We start from the raw sequence: 12,844 nt of genomic DNA on the forward strand, positions 1-12,844 counted from the left end.
GGCCTGGGTTGCTTGTTGACCCGGAGTGGGCCCTCCTCTGCAGTCTTCATGTAGTGTGGCTGCAGGCCAGGCACCGTCCATTCTCTCTGAGCCTGGGTTTGCTCAGCTGTCAGGTGGCTTTGGGGTGGGAGGCCCACCTCAGGTGGCCGCCATGATGGAAGGGGCGCACGAATGTGTGGCGCTTCCCAGCGCCTGCCGTATTTCGAGCTCTCCGTGCCTGTCCATGGTTATGATAACGTACTTTGCAGAATGTTTATTTTGAAAGTCTGCGATTGCCAGGCTCGGTTCCAGGGACGGGGGAGGCAGCAGAGAATTAAAAAGACAAAACTCCTCGTCTTCGTGGAACTTACGGTGGGGTGGGCAGACAAACAAAAACAAGCAGATAGATTATTCTTAAGAGCACGGCTGAGAAAATAAATCTGGGGACTATGGGAGGGAGCTTAGGGGTGGCGGTGGGGGATCCAGGTCTGCAGAAGGCCATCTGGAAAAGTCTTACTAACTGGGCAGGATGGCGCTTGCCTGCAACCCCAGCCCTCAGGGAGGGCTGGGGCGGGAGGATCAAAAGTTCAGGGCCAGCCTAGGTTATATGATGAGCTGAGAGAGAGAAGGGGAGGGGAGAGGGAGGCGTGCAGGTTTCCAAGGGAAGTGAAAACAGCACCCTACTAGGTAAGTGTAACAAACACTGAGGAGAGCAGTTGACCGGAGGGGAAGAAGTTGGGAGGATGAGTAGGCAGGGTCATGTCCTGGGGACCCAGGACCCAGGAGGGCTTCCAGGACAGGATAAACTCCCTGACCTGGGCTATGGTGACTTCTGCAGTACTCACTGCTCGCCCTTCCCCTGACTCACAGCCTGTGTTCTCTCCTGCAGCACCAGCCAGGGGCCTCCATGGGCGCTTGAGGGCTGGGCACCAGGGCCGCAGGCACGAGCATGGTGAGACACCAGCCCCTGCAGTACTACGAGCCCCAACTGTGCCTCTCATGCCTCACGGGCATCTATGGCTGCCGCTGGAAGCGCTACCAACGCTCTCACGATGACACAACGCCGGTGAGCTTCCCCGGGTGGAGTCCAAGGCCTCTGAAAGCCCAGGGATGGGCCCTGGAGCTGAGGGAACTCAGGGCTCAGTTGTCTGTGGGTGGTTCTGGACAGGCCCATAGCCCATCCAGTGGGCGTGTGATCTAAGAGGGGTCACCCCAAGAGGAATAGAAGTTCTCAGTTCCCACAGGTCTGAAAGGCCAGCTAGGGCTGTCAGGAGGACGAGGAGGTGGGTCTGGCCATGCTGGAGCCTGGGAGCTGATGGGGCTGCAGCCTGGCCTCAGGACCCAGTCACCTGAGCTGCCGGCTTGCCAGAGCTGGCAGCAGGTGCTAAGCTGGATAAAGAGGCCTTAGTGCTGCTTCCCTGGCCAGACCAAGCGCACTCCTGTCCCCGGGGCACTATCTGATGGGGGATCTGGTTTCTTCTCTGAAGGAACCCAATTCCTGTGTGGTGTTTATCTAAAGGCTTTGCTGCCTGGAGAACAGCCTTTCTCCTCCTTCTGCTTGTCTGAACAAAGAAACTAGCCTCTGAATTCACCAGCCCCAAGCCGGCAGGCAGGTCAAGGGTGTAGCAGCTGAGGTCTGAGGCTCAGCCAGCCTGTTGGGATGGGGAGGGTGGGGTGCTTGCCTGCCTTCCTGCCCTCCTGTTTGTGATGGAGAGGGACAGAGTGTGAGACTGGGCGAGGAGCCTAGGCTATGACCCCTGTGAGAAGCATGAACTACCAGAGCAGACCCAGACTGGGTTCCTTACTGTGTCCCCACTTCGGCACGGAGGAGGAAACATGACAAGAGCATGGAAACAGAGCAAGGGCCAGGAAAAGAAGGGACATGGCCAAGGCCACAGAGTAGCCCTGGAAGGGCCGGGGTGGAACCCACCTCCCACTGTGGCCTTCAAGTGGGCTGGCGTCCTGGGCACTAGGTGCTGTGGCCATTCTCTCTCAGATAGACAGGATCTGTCTGCCAAGGAGAGACACAGACCAGAGGTGACAGATTAAGGGTCAGGGCTGCCTCTTCTTCCAGTAGCCAGTGGCCGTAAGCTACGCACCTGGGAGAGAGAGGCAGTGATGTACCCTCTCATAGGCCAACATGTGAGACTGGGATGCTTAGTGATCAGCATGGTGCCACCTGAAAGAAGGCATTAGGACAAGTCATTCCAGACACCAAGCCTTGGCTGCTATGTCACAGAGGTGGGAAGGGGCCAGATCAGCGACTTCAGCATTATGGGCCATCCACTTTGTTCCGTAGCAGTGCTCCCATGCAGGCCTGGGAGAGGCCGCAAGAGTCTTTGACCTGACCTCCCTCTTGGCTGGTACCCTATATGCTCTGTGAGTCAGTGCTCAGGCTCCATTTCTGTTGCTCCTAGTGACCCATGGGTCATGGAGAAGAAGCAGCGAGGGGTTAGACCAAGATCATCCAGTGGTGATGAGCAGAGCTGGGGGTGGAAGGCAAGCTGAGGCAAGGGAGGGGCGACCAAGCTCCTAATAAAAAGGCCACTGGTCAGGCAGCCTTCCTAGGCCATGAGTCAGGAAGTGAAGGGGCTTGACTGTGACCATCAGAGGGGTGGAGAAAGTCACTGAAGCAGTGACTAGGAGCCTGGGTGGTCTGGGCTGTGGGGACACCACGTTCTGGTGCTGGGTATAGAACCAAGGCTGAAGTAGTGGCAGACTCCTCAGTCCATTCTGTCTCTGCAGATGGCTGGGCTCACCTCAGGGGACCCCAAAGTCAGCTGATATCGTGCCTCTGAGGCTCATAGCCTGCATGAACGTTCTTTCTCGCCTTGCTCTTCTCCCCTCCTGCCACAGATGGGGATTACGGAGCTAGGCTGGGTGTTCTTGCCGGCACAGTAAAGGGAACAGAGATGTGAGGTCTCAGAGAGCTGGTGCTGGCTAGGCATGGAGTTCAGTTAGTAGGGTTCTTGTCCTGGGTTTACTTCCCAGCAACGGATAAACTAGGCACAGAGTTAAATGGCTCATGTGTGGCATCCCAGCACTCAGGAGGATCACAAGGTCAAGGTCATTCTCTGCTACTTAGAGAGTTCCAAACCAGCCTGTGTTGCTTGAGTCCCCACCTCAAAACAAAACAAAAGCAACTGGGGTAGAACAGGGGCTACCTCTAGTCTGCTGGACAAGTAGAGGCCACTGTTAGCTCGGGAGCAGGGAAGAGAGGCCTCTGCAAGGGTTCCACCACCCCAGGATGTCACCTGTGCAATGGGAGGCAGTGAGTCATGCCCCTCATTTTCCTGGGGCTAGGAAAGAAGGCAAATAGTCATGGTGACAGCTAACACCACATGCAAGGAGTGAGCGATTTATCGATGATGCCTGGCTAATTGTTCCAACGCCCCTACTGGCCACATTTAATTGTGCACCCATTTCACAGACGGAGAAGTTCAGACACAGCTGCTGTGTAGGAGGCCATGTCAGGTCTGCATCCACAGTTGCTGGAGGCTGCGGGAAGATGGCTTGCTTGATGCGTGGATAATGAGAGCTCAAGGCGGATGGGGTTTGGAGCAGACTCAGGAAGTGGCTTGCCTGAGTAACAGGGTCTGAGGCAAGGCAGGGTTGTTCTCCGATGCCAGGCTGGGGTCCCCAGTGGCAGCCTGGTCAAGCCACACTGGCTCCCAAGCAGACCCTGGGGATGAGCAAGATCACAGAGCTTGGCAAAGAGCCCCTCCATGAAGGCCACTCTCCTGCCCACCCACATCTGCCGCAGCCCACTCCCAAGGCCTCTGTTCCCAGGACAGACCCTGTGGAGCCTGGGAGCGGAAAGCATGGAGATGGAATGGCCTCTCCTGCCCCTGTCTGAGGGTGTGGAGCAGCTTGGTAGAGGGTGCTTCAGCGACAGCAAGGAAGAGAAGTAGAGCTTTTTATAACTGGGGATAATTAATTGGCTGTTGTTTGTGACTCATTACTTTAATACTGCCAATTAAGGACTCAGTGAGACAGTTCTGTTCTCAGGCTGGCCCTGGCCCTCCACCCGCTGGCAACCTTCCCCACCCCTCAAGTCCCTGGGCCCTCTGAAGGCACTGGTGTCAAAACCAGCTTCCATCCTGAGAGGGATTTAGGTCAGAGGCCTGGAGGAACTTCCCAGCTAGACACCAACAAGCAGAGTAATGTCGTGTTGCACATCTGTGCTGCCCTTTAAAAGCTTAATTGATCTCTCCGAGCTTGTAGATGGGGCTCCAAGAAAAGTGGTTTATTCACACCGAGGAGTCATGGCACTGTGCGCACCCCTGCCCACACCCCTGGCTAGTATCTTCTCCCCTCTTCCACCTCCAGTGTGCTAGGCTGGGCTGTACTTATGTATTCAATCAACGACCCTATTCTGGCACATGTTCACAAATCACAGTTATATCTGACCTGGTTCTCTCCTCTCTTGAAAGGGAGCCGAGGCTAGTGAGGGTCAAGAGATGGATATGAATAGATACCCAGGAAAATCAAAGCCAGGTCTAGGGAATGCTAGGACTGGGTGTTAAGTGTATGGGGCAGGGTGTCTGTTGCCACTGACTTGTGTTTGGGGGCTGAACATCACTGAGCCCCATCTGGGGAAGAGGAACGGGCTACTTGGGAGGCCTGAGCCTGCAGCAGTATTGAGCAACCCAGGCTTCAGCCTTGGGCCCAGCTTTGCAAAGGCCCCAGGAGTTACACTGTACAGAATACTCTGAGAGCCCTTGAGAGGAGAACGTCGGAGCCAGTAGAGCTTGGGAAGGTGATGTGACTACATCTGTGGACAAACGCATGCGTGTGTGCATTCGATTGTGTGTGTGTGTGTGTGTGTGTGTGTGTGTGTGTGTGTGTGAGTGCTCCCTTGCTTGTGCACAAATTTGCATGGATGTGGGCAAGGGGAGGGATGCCACAGACACCTAAAAGGTCCAGTCACAGGCTGACCCTGGCAGAGCGTTGGAAAGAGTCCCTCTCATCCCATGATTCTGGGAAGCCGGAGGCAGAGTGTGTTGTGAGGCACATGAGTCTTTGGGAATGGACAGCAGGGGTAAGCAGACAAGTCAGTGTCGCCGGCCCCAGTGGCCTCCCTCCTGGGGTGCATGACTGCTTCTCTTGCCGTGAATGCCTGCCATCTTAGTCCCTCCCTTGCCCTTCCTCACCAGCTGTGCTGGCCATGCCAGCCAGGCTTCTCGGTATTCCTGGGCACCTGGACCTTTCACCACAGAGGCATTGCTCCCGCTGTCCCAACACCTCTTCTCCCCTTCTCTTCACTCAGATCTTTCCACCACACCAAGCCATTGCCTTCCTTCCTCTTCATTGGGCTTTCAGAGGACACAAGGGAAGGACAGTGGCTTAGATAGTGAACAGTGACTGAGGAAGCTGCCTAGGGGATGCGCCTGTCATTTGACAACTGGGTATGGGTACAGGGATGGAACCCCCTGTGCTCTTGAGTGTTGGGGGTCCAGAGCAGGAAGACACACATTTGTGATAAGGGGCCTGTATTCCAGTCGTGCCTCTTGGGGTTCTGGCTGTGGTTGGCAGGAGAGGGTGCTGACTCAGCCCTTGAGTCCTCCCAGGCCACCCCTGAAACTGAGATTGGCTTCTTCTACAGGTGGACAGGAGGAAGGGGAACTTCCCAGCTTCCTGTCCTGGCAGCCTTGTGGTTTGAGTTGCAGGAGAAGAGAGACTGCAAGGTTGGCTTAGTGATGAAGCCCCTTAAAGCAGATTCCAGGCTATGGGTGGATTCGGCTAGACACAAGTGGACACTGCTGGCCAGTCAGCTGCATCTCTAACCCTGCTCTTCCTTCTGATACTGTCTGGGCCCTCAAGCAAGCCCCAGGCCTCTCAACCTCAGCCTGCTTGCCAGTTAAATGGGGTATTAGGTGGTGGGTACGCAGGCATCTCCTGACCTCTTTCACCTCCTCTGGGAAGGGCATGGTCAGCACCTAGGTTTGAGCAGATGGAAGCCTGGACCATGCCTTAGGGAGGGTATGTGAACTATTCCAGCCTGGACCTGTAAACTGGGTGGGCCTGAGGGGTGCTCAGTGGGCCATCCTTGGCATCCTCCAGCTCTCCCATGACTGAGGGGTGGGCAGGAGAAAAGAGGAGCTGCCAGCTGGGCCTGATCCCATCCTGAGCTGCTCTGAGGGCATCCTGGCAGAAGAGAGGGCAGATAGAGGCCTAATTGCCCAGCCTTCTGTAGCCTGGAGAAATAAATATAGCCGCTTCGGCTGCCAGGGACTGGCTGGTGGTGGGATTCTAATAATCTCCTCCCAACTCGGCCCTAATGCTGCCATCCATCTCAGCACTGCCCGCTGTCCTCCCCCAAATCCTCTGGGCCAGAGGCAGCTTAATCCTGCCAGGGCACGCCCCTCTTCGCCTCCCAGGAACTCCTGACCCCTCCTAGCCCGCACTTCTCATTTGGAGCTTGGTGAGCTGAGCAGGGGATAGGAGTGTCGCTGGGTGCTGAGATATGCATGGCTCCAGAACTCCCAGTCAGAACTGGACCACAGGCAGCTAGGCTGAATGAAGGTCTGCTCGAGGTGGGGGTCACACTCGCGTCTGCCCAGACAGGCTACAAATCTAGAAACAGATGCGCAGACACCAGAGAACTTGCCCCGTGTCAGACCAAGGTGGACGTTGTTGCAAGTGTCCCGGACCGTGGGGACTTCTGTGCAGCAGCATCGGGAGACTTGCTCCTTGCCTCATCACCAGAATAAATTCCAGGTGGACTGAAATGCAGTTTTCCCGATTTTTAAATTTCCCTTCTATTTAGGAAGCATGGGGGAAACTGTCGAGACAGTCAGAGTCTGGGAAGATGTCAGAAGGAGAGATGCTTGAGGCTGTGTGCTCCTGAGAGCCTCTTGGGGTACCACCGTCCAAAAGTGTGGGTGGGGCTCAGGGCTGAGGGTATGGCGGAGCAATCCGTGCTGTAACTGTGGCTTAAGTGTAGGGTCTGCACCCAGCCGTTTCCCTCAAGCACGGAGGCGGAACTGAAGAAAGTGGAAGGGGCTAGACCTGACCACATGAAAACTTAAATTGGGGGTCTGGAGCGTAGCTCGGTTGGCAGACTGCTTGCCCAGCATGTGCTAGCTTTGATGTTCACGCTTGCTGACTAGCACTATGGAATCCCAGCACTTGGGAGGTAGAGTCAGGAGCCTCAGGAGTCCAGAGTCATCCTTAGCTTAAAAAGAAATAAGAGGGGGTGGGCAAGATGACCCAGCAGGCGCAGGCACTTGTCACCCAAGCCTGGTGACCTTAAGTCCAAGCTTGCAACAGGTGGAAGGAGAGATCGGACTTGGCAAAATTGTCCTCTGACTTCCACATATGCACCGTGGTGTCCACACACTCATGTGTACAAGCACACACGTGTTTTTGGTTTTGTTTTTCAAGAGTTTCTCTGTGTAGCCTTGGCTGTCTTGGAACTCAGAAATCCACCTGCCTCTGCCTCCCAAGCACTGGATTAAAGGTGTGTTCCTTTAATCAGCCTGAGATTTGCATGGCTCTAGGACTCATTAATAATTTTTTTTTAATTAAAAAAAAATGACTGTAAGAAGAGAAGCCATTTCTCTGAACAAGACCTGTCTGCATCCTCTGCTCCTTCCTTCCCAGAGGGGTGCTCCCAGCCCTGTCCGTCTCCTCCAGGAAGCCCTCTGTGCCCCACTCCTCCCATAGCAGATGATAAAACCCACTGTCCTCTGCACTCTTAGGCAATCCTTGCTCTCATTCGTGCCCAGGACCATCGTGGCCTGTCTGCCGCCTGGTCGCTGCTGCAGACTGTTGGGTCTCCACGGGGAAGGGCTTGGTAGGCCTGAGGAGTGGCTGTAAGGGGGCCGTGGTGAGGATGTGGCTTGGTGTGGGGTGTGGGGTGTGAGGTAGCTTTTCAGAGTGGATGCCCCTGTGTCCCAATCCCATGTGCTGCCTTGCCCATCACTCTGCGCTCCTTTACTGGTTTCCTAGCCCCGTGGCCCTGCTCCTAGGCCACTGTTCTACCTGATTCTTCGTTTCTCTGCTTCTTTTTGGTGGATGGGGTGAGATGATGAAACCTGGAGTTCTTTCCACCTGGGGCTCTCACTGGTTCCTCGGGCAAAGCTTTGACCCTCTGACCCTGTTTCCTCTGTGGCTAGACAAGGCTAATTATATGCCCTGGCCCTTGTTTCTTTGGGATGGCTAGAGGACCACAGAGGTACCCAGGCCTGGCTGCGAGTGCTTGCTTACCAGTGGTGTTTGTTTGTTCTTTGTGACCTTAGGCCACTCGCTTTCCCTGTCTGGGCCTCAGTTTCCTGAGACCATCCCACATGAGTTGCAGAACTGTGGGAGGAAGAGGTAGGGAACCCTGTCCCAAATGTCGTGAAGAGTTCCTCCAGGCCTCTGTCTCCCAAAGGTAGGGCTGCAAGCCTGTGTTTGAGGCAGGAGTTGAGCAGTGGCATGCCAGGGTCAGCCTCCAGGCCTAGTGCCTGCTCCTGGGGCCCATAGCCCAAAGCCTGCAGAGCCAGGCCTCACCTCTTTGTCTGACTGCCTCCGGGTGCCCACCCTGGGCCAGGTGCAGGTGATGGGCTTGCTGTCCTCAGCAGCCAGAGGACAGCTCAGTGTAGAGCAGGGGGAGGGTGAAGACTTCATCACTGTCTTCACATAATTAAAGGGCTGTCAGACGCCAATGGTAATTATAGGAACCATGGTGGATCTGGCTACTTACAGCTTACATGTGTAATCGCAGGGGCCTGGCCCTTTCCTGTGAGCTTGTGGTGATGTCATCTCTATGAACAGGGGAGGAAGCTGAGGGTTGAGGTGCTGAGCGCCTAACCCACAGCCACACAGCCAGTGGGTAAAAGGGCTAGAATTAGAGCTCAGCCCTCTCTCTGTGTCAGGAGCTGAAGTGCTGGTGCAGGGCTCTCTCTCTCTCTCTCTCTCTCTCTCTCATTGGCCACTTGACCCCAGTACTGTTTGACCCCTTTGGCTGGATTGGTCTCTGTGGTTTCCACCTCAGGGGAGGTTTTAGCTCCACTGCAGGAAGTTAGGAAGGTGAAGAGGAAAGGGACCAAGCAAACAGCTTCCCTGCCTAGCCAGTGCCGTGCTGCTGGAGAGCTCTCAGTGCCCTGCATGACACACTATTCCTGTCCTCATTCTAAGAGCAGGGAGCTGGGGCTCAAAGATGCTGGACATTTCCTAGGCTGCCAGCTATGACCATCCCAGGATTCAAACAGGACTCAGCATGGCTGAGTGTCGGAGCCCAGCTTCTGGTCAGGCTGAGGGTCTACGACAGAAGTGCTTTGGGGGCTCCCCCTGAGGCTGTCTGAGCTGCAGTAGGCTCAACTCCCACTCTGTCCTGGTCTGGGGGTAGTAAACAGCAGGCAGGAGCTGAGTGGGACATCTCAGGCTCTAGTGTCTCTGAGTCTGAGTCTTGGATATTGCCAGGGTGGGGCCAGCGGCAGAAGCCGGTCTCTGCTCAGCAATGATGGGCAGCTGTATGCACCCTGGTGGCAGTCAGAGGCTACCCAGGAGCTGGCAACGAGAGGAATCAGCAGTGGCAGAGTCAACCCACCCTGTGGTGCCCGGGCTTCCTGTGTCCACTTGGGCTTGAGGACTGTCAGAGCTTGGCTGCTAATGTGTTTTTTCTGTGAGCGTGGGCTTGGAGTGCAGAGGGCTCTGGGGAGGAGTGGAGGGTGGGAGTTAAAGGACACAGTCAAGGAGGGTACCAGTGCTCATCAACAGGAGGTAGGGACCATGACCTTCAGTGAAATCAGCCCCCTGTGGCCCTGCCTGTCACAAGGGTTCTCAGCTCTGGAGGGCCAGGGCAGGGTTGTGAGGAGATGAGATGGGGCTGTGGGGCTGGGGGCGGGGGCTTGGGGATTCACCTGGCAGTTATCAGCCCACAGCCTCCATCCCCTGGAGCAGGGATACAGGTCGCTGCCTGGCCTGGCCAGGCCGGGCCTCTCCCCAGCACAGGCCTCCTGCTACCTGCCACCCGTGTGAACATTGGAACTGTCTCTCTCCAAAGGGGCCGTTCGCCCAGTGCAGCCCCCAACTGCTGGGCTCAGAAGGAAACAGGGTTTCTTTCCTTCAGTGGGCCCCCTGGCCTGAGGGTAGTCTGTTCTTTGAACCCAGCCTGCTTACATCTCACAGTCTCACATCCATCCTTTCTTGGCTCCTCACGCTGTATCAGAGTATTACCTTGTGCCCAACGTGCTGACAGACCCTGGGGAGCCAGGTCACACTACCTCTCCGAGGAATGCAGGGCATTGTCCGTGAACCCCCCTTTATCATATACCTACCACAGGAAGCTGCTCAGCTTACAGGACAGCATCCTTCCAAGGTAAGGCTTCCTGTTCCCATCCTGTAGATCAGGACTCCAGGCTCTGAGGGCAGAGTCCGCAGCCTGAGCGGCGGAGCTGGAACCGCTCTGCACCCTTCCTATCTCTGCGGCTGTGTGCAGTTGATGGGCAGGTCGCTGGGTGCTAGGGTCATCACAGGGTGCTCGGAGGTGGGGGCCTGTTGTGTGCTACAGGGACACAAAGGCATCCAGGAGGAGCCACAGGTTAGGCTTGGGGGAACAGCCTGCAGAAAGAGAAGGGTGAACATACACTCAGCCTGGGGTGAGGAGAATCCTTGACTACTATCTCCCAGATGACTGTCACAACAAGTCTGTCCATGTGTGGTCACTGCCTCAGTTGCTCACCCATAGATGATGGGATGGTCCTTCCCTTTTGGGACCATCATGCACTATGAGGACACATTCCTATAAATGCAGAGAGACAGAGGGCCAGGACTTTAGTCCACTGGTGTGGCCCAGAGGCTGGTGAGGCAGCAAGCCCTCTGCACATCCCAGGGCCCAGCCAGCCTCATTCACTAATGGGCAGGGCATGCCCCATCCTTTCTCCTTGGTAATTCTCCCTGACAAGGCCCATCAATGCTGCTGGGAACCTCTTTATCAGTGGAGCAGCTTGGAGGCCACTTCCTCTCCCGCTCCTCGCCTTCCTTCCCCATCCTCTCTCTTCCCACCCCTGCCATTCAGTTTTTTTCCTCTGATTGTTCTCGGTACAACCACATGCCTCTCTGCCTCTTGTGCTGGGGCCTCTTCACCCCCATCCGTCCGCTTCCTGGGGCCTAATGTCTTCCAGCTTCTAAGGGGCTTTAATCACTAGGTTCCCCAGCCCTGGCTTCTGAAGATGAGGTTCCTAGTTCCTGGTTTCCGAGGTCCTACACCCTCCTGCCAGGCTGGGTGCCCTTGCCTGCTGTCTCTAACCTTGTCAGGTCCCAGCTGCTGAGAGCCTGTGGCCCCTCATATGTGCCCTGCCCTGCCTCACCACACTGTAAGAATGTGTCCAGGCGAGCCCAGGGCCCTTCCTGCCTTTCCCCCTTCCCCAGCCTGTGCCCCGCAGCCTTGGCCTCCTGGCCGCTTATCAGTGCTGTCCTGGTGCTTGTGTCACACCTGCAGGGCCCCTGCCCTCTCTACACCCAGGCTATTTGCCTAGGACAGGCCCCAGTAGGCTCAGGCTCCCCGTCCCCTGAGCCCCCCACCCCGTGGGCCAGCTGTGGGTGTGCCCTGGAGGCTGCGGAGCTGAGGCCGGTGGGAGCCTGACTGACGTGAAGGCTGACCTGAGAGCTGCCAGCTAGAGTCCAGGAAACAAGTCTTCCATGAACCATCAGGAGCTTGAGGCAGCGGGGGAGACTGTCAGGACTGGACCCGGGCCTGGGGGTGTGGCCAGGGTGTGGGGAGAAGGACTGAGCGCAGCTCACTCTGCTCCTCCACTATCCCAGCCACCTGGACAGTGGTCCCCCTCCCCCCGGGTCCAGTCCCCATAGGAAGACAAACGTCCTGCCTTGTTCCTAGCCGGGGCTCTCTCTTCTAGTCTGGAGCTGTGTTGGCCCACGGGGCAGACAGGGGTGGACTTTCCTCTGAATCTACAGCCAACCAGGCTTGTGAGAACTGTCACCCTCACATCCTTGTTTAAAGGCAGAGCATGGTTAGGCCAAGCAGCCCGGCCCTGCACATGACTCTGAGTGGTGGCCACCACTCACCCCAACATGGGTCACCAACTTGAGTGACTCACCCCGGCATGAGGGCGTCAGTACGTGCCGAGTCGTGGCTTATCCGGGTTGAGAGCCTCTCCTGTGTAGTGGCAGGGGGCCGTTTATATCAGCCCTGCGCTATGAATGCTATTGCTGTTTGTCATTCATAGAGAAGAAACAAGCACAGAGAGGTTGAGCAACCCATCCAGGGATGCACAGCTTGTCAGGGGCAGGTGGGGATCTGAGATTCCCAGGCAGTCTGGCTCCAAACACAGCATTTAATTACTGATGTGGATGGAGGGGTTCTGGGAAGCTAGGAATGTTTTTAACTCCCCCTGACGCTGTCTTTTCTAGTCATCAGTGCTAACAAGTCCCATGTCATCTAAGGGTCCCGAGTGTGAGTTTAGAGAGGAGGAGCATTGATACTGTGTATGCAGCTGAGTCCAGGAGGGCTTCCCAGAGGAGGTGGCGTGTAACCCAACTCCATGGGTCCTCCGTGGGAAATGGTTGAGGGGATGAAGCTAGGGGTTAGGGGCCACACACAGAAGGAAGGGTGCCCTTGCTTGGCCGAGTGGCAGGGGGCCAAGAGGAAGCTTACCTGTTGGAACTCGTCATCTTTTTGCGAAGCTGGCCACCCTGTGCTGGAGGGGGTGGAACAGAAATGGGGTTACTGGGGACTCAGCACTCCAGGGTGACTTACTTGAGTTCTCTCTGTTGACCTCAGCAGCTTCGCAGGGCGTAGCAAGATGATCTGCCCCAGTTGGAGCTGCTGAGCTCAACAGAGGGATGGAAGCTGAGAACCTAGGGCTGGGCCAGCGGATGCGTCTGCCGGCTTCTGAGCCCCGGCTCCCAGAAGCTGCAC

General features: G+C 56.3%; 1 protein-coding gene and 1 long non-coding RNA gene across 8 annotated transcripts in view; one reads left to right on the top strand and one right to left on the bottom strand.

The window, feature by feature from the left end:
* Positions 1–12,844, top strand: part of Gdpd5 (glycerophosphodiester phosphodiesterase domain containing 5) — a 76,017-nt gene that overhangs the window by 39,892 nt on the left and 23,281 nt on the right. For all 7 annotated transcript variants that reach the window (XM_021656290.2, XM_021656293.2, XM_060367631.1 and 4 more), the window contains one exon: positions 869–1,045. In XM_021656290.2, coding sequence (XP_021511965.2) covers positions 929–1,045 — 117 coding nt within the window. In that variant the 5' untranslated portion in view covers positions 869–928. The remainder of the gene's footprint in view (positions 1–868; positions 1,046–12,844) is intronic.
* Positions 3,380–11,780, bottom strand: LOC132647057 (uncharacterized). The gene is made up of 3 exons (XR_009585341.1): positions 11,569–11,780; positions 10,245–10,527; positions 3,380–3,661 (listed from the first exon to the last, which is right to left on the bottom strand). It is a non-coding gene; the product is annotated as an uncharacterized LOC132647057 (long non-coding RNA).

The sequence above is a fragment of the Meriones unguiculatus genome, chromosome 14, assembly GCF_030254825.1.
Source record: "Meriones unguiculatus strain TT.TT164.6M chromosome 14, Bangor_MerUng_6.1, whole genome shotgun sequence".
Classification (NCBI taxonomy): Eukaryota; Metazoa; Chordata; class Mammalia; order Rodentia; family Muridae; genus Meriones; species Meriones unguiculatus.